This window comes from Solanum dulcamara, chromosome 4, assembly GCF_947179165.1.
Source record: "Solanum dulcamara chromosome 4, daSolDulc1.2, whole genome shotgun sequence".
NCBI lineage: Eukaryota > Viridiplantae > Streptophyta > Magnoliopsida > Solanales > Solanaceae > Solanum > Solanum dulcamara.
The window spans coordinates 9,491,185-9,502,277 of record NC_077240.1 but is presented as its reverse complement, the minus strand read 5'-3'; the positions used below and the strand labels follow the sequence as shown (position 1 = coordinate 9,502,277).

The 11,093-nt window shown below is 36.0% G+C and overlaps 2 protein-coding genes across 2 annotated transcripts; both read right to left on the bottom strand.

The window, feature by feature from the left end:
* Positions 1-100: 100 nt before the first annotated feature.
* LOC129886064 (putative pentatricopeptide repeat-containing protein At1g56570) lies at positions 101-3,610 on the bottom strand. The gene is made up of 2 exons (XM_055960586.1): positions 2,848-3,610; positions 101-2,704 (listed from the first exon to the last, which is right to left on the bottom strand). The coding sequence occupies exons 1-2, from the start codon at positions 3,460-3,462 to the stop codon at positions 1,493-1,495; spliced, it is 1,827 nt and encodes a 608-aa protein (XP_055816561.1). The 5' UTR covers positions 3,463-3,610; the 3' UTR covers positions 101-1,492.
* Positions 3,611-3,990: 380 nt separating this feature from the next.
* Positions 3,991-10,293, bottom strand: LOC129886061 (alkaline/neutral invertase A, mitochondrial). Its single transcript, XM_055960584.1, has 6 exons — positions 9,226-10,293; positions 8,325-8,484; positions 7,523-7,734; positions 6,530-7,023; positions 5,378-5,426; positions 3,991-4,674 (listed from the first exon to the last, which is right to left on the bottom strand). Exons 1-6 carry the CDS (start codon positions 9,997-9,999, stop codon positions 4,348-4,350), a joined length of 2,016 nt encoding a protein of 671 aa, XP_055816559.1. The 5' UTR covers positions 10,000-10,293; the 3' UTR covers positions 3,991-4,347.
* Positions 10,294-11,093: the final 800 nt, after the last annotated feature.

Here is an 11,093-nt window from a genome sequence, read left to right as displayed (position 1 = left end):
AACCCCATTCTTGAAGATTTTGAAGCTGAATAGGTGAATAGAGGTTGTTACTTGTCAGTAATAGAAGAAGAATTGACCTGTTTCATTGTTTTTTTCCAGGTATCTTTACAGTCGATGGACAAAAGGAATTGTATATCTGATTTCCTTGGACTGAATCGGAGAGATAACCATGGACTGTTCATTTTTCAGCATACAGAATAAGGGTAACAGTTCTATGTTAATTTTGCAGTATGTTGAAGAATTTCAGTTAATGAACAAGTTTATGCATTTATGGTGGAAGCAAATGGGTTGGGTTAGCAGTGGAATTATATGGCTAAATATACCAGCAATACTCTTGTAAAACTGCAATGTAACATGATATTCTTATTTCTCAGAATCGCGACTTGTTCTCTAGATAAGATAGAGAATGTGATACAAAGCAGCAAAGAAGGTTTCCATGACCTTGAGCCTGTAATTTTTATATTTTGCTCCCTTTCTAGTATTATGATGTGTTTTATCAACTGGGAAAATGAAGTTCAAATTTTACATCTCTGCCTGCTAACTAGCAAACTCTGTTATGGGCAAAACTCACAACCTTGAACACTAGCATAGTATCATCTGTTCTGTTTTGTTGGTTCACCACAATCTATGGATTTTATGCGAATGTCACCTGTGCACCAATCTGGGTGTTGATCAATGATGCTTCATAACTAGACTGGTGCATGCCGTGAATGATGTTCCACTTTTTCCCAAGACAATGAGCTATTGAAACTGACTGGCTCAGAAACAGTAGCAATTCCACAATAGTCTCCAGACAAGACAATTACTGAAACAATCCAAAACCACTTTGATGTACAAGTAGAATGTGTTTCACCTCTTAAAAAATGGTCATTTTAGTATACGGATCTGACACTTAGCAATACCACTTGAGCAATTTTCCTCCCAGAATAGCAAAGACAGCAGATACAAATCTCTAAATGATCATATTATTCCTCAAATAATAAAAATGTACCCATGTTGGATCTTCCAAAGCATTTTACAAGTCAGAAGATCCACTGAAGTCCATGTATCATATCTGCTGGTCCATGTTCGGCACTGAGCTGTTTTTCCTTCCAGACATGGTAATGACTAATGAACACAAGCGAATTTCGAAAAGATCATAGAGTTCTTCAATCTTCCTGTAATAACAATGTCCTCTCGCTGGATCTTCCAGGAGCATTTTAGAATTCAGAAAATTCCCTAGACTAAAAGTTCAGTATAATCAACAAATGCTTTCCATGAACTTCAAATGTACTGTGTCATGGCAAAGAATGATTTTACTTGGTTACGTAACCCACTAATTCCTTTTCTCACAGTATCAACTTTCTTTAAAAGACCCCCTCTTGTATGGAATGCAACGTGACTTCTGAAGAAAATGAATCTATCTTCTTTTGCATTTACTTGAATTCAACTGCACCAAACAAATAAAATGAATTATGCCAACATATCCCTTTGTACTCATTGCTGTTACATTTCAAGTTCCATCTTCTAAGTCATGTATAAAGAAGTCCAAATCAGGAATATATCGTGTGTTTCTCATATGTTCGACCAGGATTTTTACAACTTCACCAACACAATCCATATGTGAACCCATTTTATCTCCAGCAACAAAACTATAATTCTGATTCTTTATCTCTACTGAACTTCTCCCTGCCTCTTTCTTGGTAGCCATCCTTCTCATCAACTTCCTCATTTTTGCAGAGTCACCCCATTTACCGTCAGCAGCATAGATATTTGACAGAACTACATAAGTTGCTGCCATTTTTGGCTTCAATGCCAACACCTTTCTTATGGCCAGCTTGCCCAAATCTGGATGATGGTGTGCTTTACATGCTCCTAGGAATGCTCCCCAAACAGATTCATCAGGATCAAATGGCATACTCTCTATCAACTTAAAAGCCTCCTCAACTCGTCCAGCGCGTCCTAGCAAATCTACTAAAGATCCAAAAATCTCCAGATCTGGAGCTATGTTGTAATCATCAACCATTGAGATAAAATACCTTACACCTTTATCTACAAGCCCAGCATGACTACATGCATTTAACACTGCCACAAATGCTATCCTGTCTGGCCTAACTCTAAATTTAACCATCTCTTCAAAAAAGTCAACAGCTTCATTTCCATATCCATGGCTTCCGTAACCAATCATCATTGAGGTCCACGAAACCAGATTTTTCGTGGGCATTTTATCAAAAATTCTACGTGCACTTGCAATGTTTCCAGACTTTGCGTACATGTCTATTAAGGCATTGTCCAACTCCAAGTTCCCTCCGAGGCCCCTCTTTATGATCCTTCCATGAATCTGCTCTCCACAACTCAAAATTGCCAAATTGGCCACAGCTGCTATAATGCTGGAAAATGTGAAGCAATTGGGGCTAAGACCTTCAGACTCCATACGCGAGTATGTGCTGATAGATTCATATGGATCAGACTTCTCATATCCAGTAATCAAAGTGTTCCATGTGATTGAATCCCTTTGAGTCATTTCATGGAAGCATTGCTTTGCATCATTTAAGCTGCTACACCTACAATACATATCTAAAATAGAATTCATTACGGGTAGATTAAAGTCCAATCCATGCTTGGCAATTGCAGCATGAAGTTGCTTCCCATATGTACATGAATGGACCGAGGCACAAGCTCTAACTGCAATTGAAAAGCTAAATGGATTTGATTCACCCTCTTCCTGTCCATCCAAAAACACACCAAAAAAGCATGAAAAATTAGAATCAAATTTTTTCTATAACAGGTGAATTCAAGAGGACAAAAGTGACACTATTTTGTATATGCATTAACTAGCCTTTTGCCAGTAAATATCTAAATACATACCGATAACATTCTTTTAAAAACATTAAGCCCCATGTAGCCATCACCACGATGAGTATATCCTGCTATTAAGGTAGTCCAAGACACATCATTTTTCCCTCTGATCTCCTGAAAAACCATGGATGCTTCATCCATATTAACACAACAAGTAGCATAGACATCCAAGAGTGCATTTGAAGCATAAAGATTTCCACTCATGCCTTGCTTCAGAACCAAACCATGAACCAAAGCTCCACGAGAGGACGAATTGATCCCTTTACAAGCCTTCAATGTACAAGATAACGTGAACTCATTGGGACGCACATCCGTATACCTCATCATCTCACAGAAAACCACCCAAGCACGTCGATGGAGATTGCATGAAGTGTACCCAGAAATCATGGTCGTCCAAGCAACAACGTCTCTTTCAGGCATTTCATCGAACAGTGTACGTGCTTCTCTAATTAGACCCCTTTCGAAATACGATTTGAGAAGACCAGTGGCTAAAATAGAAGGAGGCTTCGGTAAAAATGGTGGATTTGAATGGGGTGGGTCGATTGCAGCACAAAGAAGAGAGTTTCTGATAGTTTGAGGAATTTGAGAACAATGAGTTTGGGAGACAAGCTTTCTTGCATTCATTGCTTAAACATAACCTTAAGATTAGCACAAATCGATTTAACGAATGTGGGTAGATTACAGAAAGTAGAAGTCTTTGATTCATTATGTATAACAGTGTAAATGAATAAAAAATTGCTTCATTTGTCCAAGTCGCCACTGGTATTCTCTGTGTTTGAAAAAAAATAAGAAGAAAAGTGTTTTTCAGTACTTATACTAAAATTTTCCTTAAATTATTCTAATTTTTAATTATTTTTTAGGAAAGTGAAATTTGCTAAAGTTATAACTTATAAGCCTTCTTCATCTCTTTATAAGCCTTCTTCATAGAGAAAGAAACAAAAATGGCTGAGCGCAGAAGATGTGAAAAGAAATGACTAAAAGAAAAACAATCTACACTATTAATTAATTTTACAACTCGAAACTTCTAGCGGGGTTGGAGTTTGAACCCCATGAATTGTTCTTGAAATTTGAATTGATGAAGGTTTGAACTCCATTCATCATTCATGGAGTTTTTACTGATGAAGGTTAAAGGAACCAGAGTATATAGAGCTTAAGAAAAATGACAAAATATCAATCATAAAGAAACATAAAACCTCCTATGCATCTTACACAAACTATAAGAAACAAATACAAACATGTCAATCATAGTATTCGTAGTATAATATATGTACAGACTAGTTCCTGTTATGAAGGCCTTAAATGAATTTGGCTTCATTTCCTAAGTTGAAGTACTATTACAATTGATTGGCTTACAAAAATAATGGTAATTCCATAATGCTGTGTGAAAAACTATGTCTTCTTTTGTTTTAAGTCTTGAGGTTGAAAAAAACCCTCCAGACAAAAACCCTTAACCTAGCTATTTCCTGTACATGTAAAATGTGTTTAAACTTTGAAAGAATGATGATTAACTCATACAAGGATCTGAGACTTGGCCGCCCCACGTGAGCACTTTTTCCTTCCAGATTTCTTAAGAGCACAGACACAAATCTCAAGAAGATCATAGTCTTCTTCCCAGAATAGCAAGGAAGCCGTCTCTGGATTTTCCAACAGCATTTTAGATGTCAGAAAACCAGCTATAGTCCATGTTTGGTACAGCCGGGCTTGCTTTCCTATAAATTTACCATACCTTGTATCATAATATTCAGGCCACTGATCCACCCAAAGCCTTTTCTCAGCTAAATCGACTGCCTTCTTAGCCAGGTCCATCCTTTTCATCTTGATGCATGCCAGTGTGAACTGAACCAACAGAAAGAGCAACATCATAAAACAGCAAAGGTGGGCAGCTATGTTTGTTATAATAGCTTTCAGTTAACGTTACTTTATCATCTTAAACAATACTTCGGACCTACTGATGAAAACTACGAAACAGACAGTCAGAGGAGAAAGTCGATGTGTACAGCCTTGTGGAACATTAGGACATTCATTTATAAATAATCATTATAGATTTCAGTCATCCTTTTAAATTCAGCAGCTACATCATCTTAAATAAATCAAGAGCAAAGAGAACTTTTAATCTGGTTCTTTCTTTTCATTCAATAAGTTTAAGTTGCTTCTTCAGTCTGCCAAATGGGTACAGGTTATGGAGAATTTGGTTTTCCATATAATTCCGTGGTTGAAATTTACTAGGACAAAACTAAGATCACTGTTTCAATTACCTATTTATCCAGGAAAATTGCAATTGTCATAAAAAGATAAAACATTTATAAGCTTATTGGATTACTGCTCAGTTCCTATTCCCTAACACTCCAAAGACAAAAAAAAATTACAGGCAGAGAGATGAAATAATTGCATTGTAGTCACAGTATCTAAGGGACATCAAATGAGTTCAGTGGAACTTGAGTTAAGAACATAAAATCATTTCAAATTCTGATCGCGGAGAGAAAGAGAGATCATTAAGAGAAAATCATCAATCAACCACGAGAAGAGAATGCAACCTAACCTGCCAGAGAAGAGTTGGCCAAGAACCCCCATTATGATATGACCAAGGTCTGCAACAGTTAAAATGGAAAGATTAGTAACTTGACGCCTTAAATGCCCAAAGATAACAACACATTATATATATGGTCTTACTATCATGTAGTAGGTTAGCATTGTACCCACTTTTAATTTATCCAAACTAACCCTGCCAATCCTTATTACCTTATTAAATAGCTGGGACGACTTCTTTTTCTTTTCAATTAAATTCACAAACACCCATCTCCCGCCTTCTCCAGACCCCTTCCCTCAATCTGAGTACATCCTAACCTCTCCAAACTCCACTTGTGGAATTACATTGGGTATGTGGTGTTGTATTACTCACGATTTGAGCTCTCAATACCATGAATAAAGAGAAATATTCAAGATTAGAAGTTTGACTATGGAAGAGAAAGGATACCCATTTATAATACCCAAAAAGTTCATTGTGAAGAATAAATGGGAGAAATTGAAGAAGATGGCCTTAACTATGAATCATATTTTCTGTGATGTTTAAGACTCAAGAATGTAGTCAGCCGCTTAGCCATTCTTGATCACTTTCAAAATCATTCAAATCAAGTTGGAGAAATGGGAAGAAAAGGGCTCAACCATAAATGTACAATTAACAAGAACATTTTTCTACTCATAAAAATATGCTAAGAATTCTTTGTCAAAAAAATATGCTAAGGACACATCTTCTCACCAAAATTTTTTGTATCTTCACTTAATCCTTTCTATAAAAAGAAAGTTAATCATTTCTCATATTCCCTTTTCAGGAAGTTACCCAAATAGAGAGATTACTCAGAAGCTCAGTATGAAAGAAAACAGAGTTTCTTTGTTGCCTTGAAGTTGCATTGCTATCTTGTAAAATTTGGAAGACTCATGGATGAGAGAGAGAGAAGATTAACACAGAAAGAAAGAGACAGTAGATGGATGAGGAAGAAGAAGTATGTTTAGTTTTTTTATTGAAAGACCAAAAGGCCCTGATAATTGATGTGTTCGTAAATGACTATTGAGGGTAGTTTGGGTAAATTAAAAGTGGGTACAAATACAACGCTAACCTGCTACCTTCAGTAGGTTGTTACACAAGCACACACACATTTATATAAATATATGTATATATAGAGAGAGAGCTCACGTGTTCTTAGGGTCGCTACCAGTGATTATACGCCAATCTTCAGACTCCAGAGCTGGGTAACATATCTTAAGGGGCATCAGACCCACAAGATCGTACCACTTTGCTTCAAACAGATTCAGGATAGACTCATTCTGTTTTGGGGTACCCAAAGATGACACAATGGACCAAAGATTTCCAAGTGTGAAGAATCTAAAGTCCATGTGAGCAGGCTGTAAATTGCCAATAAGATAACCACCTTCCTCGGGAATCCAGTCCATCAACCAATGAGGGATTTGTTCAGGGTAGATGTTGAATTTGTTAGTGGCTTCAGTGGAATACTCCTCTGTCTTATATCGGTATATTTCATTGATCTTTTTCATATCAACCCAATAATATTCTCTAATGTGAAATGACAATGCACTAAGTCTGTTGTTTATGGCATTCACCAAATTCTTGGATCCTTCATCCAAAGAAAGCAGTTCACGGGAGCACCTAAGTGCTGAGTAAAATAATGCCTGCAACATCAAACATATTAAGCCCATAAAAGATCAAAGAGAGAATCATAGAAGGAAAACAATGATAGCATTTCAGATCACTCCCTGAGAATGTGCAACACAGAAATATTGATTAAATTAATGACATTATTATTTTCTATTTGGTAAAGCCACTCCCCTAAACACCCAACCTCACTGCTGGAGGTGGAGGATCCTTCCGACTAGCTATCCAACACTTAGTAACCTAGAATAAAAATATTAAGCTTATGCCTCCCTCTCCTACAGTGTAAAGTTAAGGAAAGATCAAGTTCCAAAGATCATAGAGTTCAGCTATCACCAAATTTTGATTCACTGTAATATCCTAGCATAGCACCTTCTATCATATCAGTATACACCAATGTCAGCATACCAGGTCAAGGAAAGACTCACAAGATGAACTTGAAATGTATATTAAACTCAAAAAGAGGAACTGGCTACGCCACTTGCAACATTCAAACGATACTTGGCAGTATCAACTTACTTGAATCTCAAGTGGATGTCCATGAATACCCATCCGCCTATCTATCATGCAGGAACCATCAGTGACTAGCAAAGAAGGGAACATATCAAACCCATCAGATAGACACAGGTTTATTATCAGCTTTATGCCAGTCTGTACATCCACTCTTTCTTGTAATCCATAGTCACCGGTGATCTTCCCATAAGCTCTCAACAAGATAATCCACCACAAGCCTGAAAAAGTTACCATTTTAGATCTTTCAATATCCATTTAACAAATGGAACTAAAGTAACAAACTTTTGTGATGATTCTTTTCTTGACCAATTTTCTTCCCTTACCTTCTGATATTATTGAGTTATTTAGTTTTCTAGAGGACATCCTAAGAAGAAACAAACAATATACTATAACTGTGAAATACCTCTTCACTAGTGATAAACACTTACAGCAACTAGAATCAATTAACCTAGATACTCTCTTCTTACATTTTTTAGAAAGGTAAGTAATACTCTCTTCTAACATTCAACAACCAATTTTCTACTTAAGTCCAGTCCACATTGGCATCCACTTTCCATTTTTGTAAGGTGTACAAATGTAATAGTAAATTGCTCTCAAAGGAAAAATTCAAATGTAGTTTATACAGTAAGTGAAAATCTGAGAAAAGTTCTCCTCTTTCTAAGACAACTTTTTCTTTAACTGATCAAGTAACTATAGTTCCCAAATGTTCGATCATTAGTTAATAAACAATAAGTTTGAATTCTCCTGTGAATAACCAGACACTACGAGACTTAAGACTAAATGAAGGGAATGAAAAGTAAACACTTACCTGAGTCAACAGGTGCTACACGGCCAATAGCTGACTCCCCAAAATCTGGATCTAGAACTTCTTCGTATTTGTTATCATCGAGAGGCACTGTTCTAACTTTAAAACTTGCAGGCATCAACCCTTGCCCTGGACTGTAACAGTCCACAGTCTTCTCCCAACTCTAAATTACAGAAACCAGCAGTAGTCAATACTTTTACAGTAAATCAATAACCTAAACCAATATCTACTCAAACACAGAAAACATGAGAAGGAAAAACATGGATCCAACCAACAAAAAAAAAAGTTTATCCCAATCATTGGTTTTTGACTAAATCTGAAGATACAACAATGAAAGATCTAAACAATGAATTATGTAGTTAATCATATGATCACATAACAACAATCTAAGGAACTATTTTCTTTGGTAGCTAAAATAGGGCATTTCTTTAACAACAACAAGAAAATTACCATCTCATGCTGATGCTACCAGATGAAGGATATATGGACGAATTTACAAGATAATCATGAGACTCCTTTCTAAAAGATCAATTCTCCACCAAATAAGGATTCAAAGAAGAATCTCAGAAAAGCAAATCATATATATTCCCGATCTCACACTTACTTTGAGTATTTAGTAAAAAACAAACAGTTCAGCCAGGTTCCCAGCCCCTCTCTCCAAAAAACATAAAGCATTATCATTTCTAAGTCAAATGGTACTGCCGAAAGTGGGCAAATGCAAGATAAACAATAATAATTATGTGAATCTAAAGCTACCATAACTGCATATCCAATATGAAGTCATTTGCAAAATGTCTCAATCATTAAAATATAACATTCCAATTGGTAGAAGCAGATCATTTTTCAGACAGCTAAAAGGCAATTACAATACCACAAGCAATAAATTTTCAAAGCAAAAGATTACCTGCAGTTGCAGAGTGTGAAGTAGGAAGTTTCTAACAATCTCTTTCTCCCCCTTGAGTAAAAAAGCAAGGGCGGATGGAATAAAATCCCTAATAAAGACTTGATCATAATTCAATGGCAACTTATCATTAAGATCATTAGCAGCAAGAGTCCCTATAGGGCTACCACAATATGTAACAACAGCATTCTCCAACAACTTCCATGCTTCCTTCACCGTCTGTGACTCCTCCCTGCCGGCCTGAACATCTACTTGCCCCTCACCCTCTTTCACGCTGTCAACATTCTCATGTTGAGCAGTTGCAGCATGTTCATCTAATTCAGCATTTTCCACCATCAATGGCTTCTTCGCATTCAAACCTCCTTGAACATAAATCCTTTCAAAATTCTTGTCATTAGCACGGGTTTTTTCAACCGAGGTTGAATAATTCCTAAAGTCAGATGCAACACTAGCAATAACACGGAAACCTCTCTTTGAGGCCCCAATAGGGTTAATACCATTACAATTTCTTGTGAAAACCCTAGATTGACCACAAGATGAATTTGACACAACACAAAACAGCTTCTGGGTCCGATTGATAATCCTTCCAGCCCCCAAAATACGATGTGGGTAGCTGTGAAAATCACATTTTTTCCTGAAATTCAAACGAAAATTCGACGAATTCTTGCTGAATGAATTATGGGTCTTCTTGAATGGAAGACCCAGAAAAGAATTGCTCCTACATGGGATTAAAATTCGACAACAAAGCGTCATAGTTATGAAATTGATTGATTTCATACTGAAAATTATCCAAAATTTGGCAAATAATAAGTTTGCAAGAAAGTAGTTAAAAAGTTTGTTGATGATGTAATAATGGATTGTGTGATGAATAGATTCTTGTAATGAACAATATTTGTAACTGCACACATATAGGGAAAGAGAAAATTTTGGGATAAAGATAAAAAGAGAAGATTCAATTTTGGGAAAGAAAAACAATGATTCGTGTAAAGGTTGAAGATCTTTGGAAAGAAGGAATGGCTAATTTCACATGTACAGCGTTATTTATAGCCGCCAGCCTTGTGAGGGAAGAAACTCATTTTTCTTTTTTCTATTCCACCACTAGAAATACAATTTTTGAAAAGGCACCAAATACTAGAAATACAATTTTTCAAAAGGCACCAAATAAAACCAAAAAAAGAAAGGAAAAAGATTCTTGTCACTATTGGTAGTTTTGAAATAGTAGGACAACACATATTGCCGTTTGGGATGGGATAATTTACAAAAAAAATTAGAAATATTAATCTAAAATGGATAAGATGAGCGAAGCAAGATTGAAATGATTTGGACATATAAAGAGGAGAAGTATACATCATGTCCCGTTGAAGAGGTGTGAGAGGTTGACAACGATGGGTGTTCAGATAGGTAGAGGTAGGCCGAATAAGTATTGTGAAGGTGAATAGAGAGAACAAGATGCATTTTGAGCTTATCGAGGACATAATCTTCGATAAAAAAAATTTGGAGATCGCAGATTAGAGTAGACGATCAATTGATAGTTGAACGTTTTCCAGCAGGATACGATAGGTGGTGGTATTGGGTACCTATTCTCTTACAAGTAGTATTAGCACTATTCTTGTTCGTCGATTGTTGTTATTATTTGTGTTTCATGTGTTTTGATTATCACACTAATTTGTTATTATTCTTTCTCTGTATGTTATGTATTGATTTTCCTTTAGTAAATATCATTTTTAATTTGAAAATAAATAGTCTTTTTTCCAAATTTTACTCTTTTTTTTAATGTCCAAACGCTCACTAATTAATAAAGATACATGAAGAACTCATTAATTAGCAGGGAGCGTTCCCTTTAGTAAGTCTTGCATGATTGAATTTGGAAT

Coding starts and splice junctions, on each gene's coding strand:
- LOC129886061 (XM_055960584.1), bottom strand. CDS start 9,999: ATGAAATCAATCAATTTCATAACTATGACGCTTTGTTGTCGAATTTTA. Junction 8,485..9,225: donor TTCACACTCTGCAACTGCAG/GTAATCTTTTGC, acceptor TCTGTAATTTAG/AGTTGGGAGAAGACTGTGGA. Junction 7,735..8,324: donor TGTAGCACCTGTTGACTCAG/GTAAGTGTTTAC, acceptor TAACTTTTTCAG/GCTTGTGGTGGATTATCTTG.
- LOC129886064 (XM_055960586.1), bottom strand. CDS start 3,462: ATGAATGCAAGAAAGCTTGTCTCCCAAACTCATTGTTCTCAAATTCCT. Junction 2,705..2,847: donor TTTTTAAAAGAATGTTATCG/GTATGTATTTAG, acceptor TTGGATGGACAG/GAAGAGGGTGAATCAAATCC.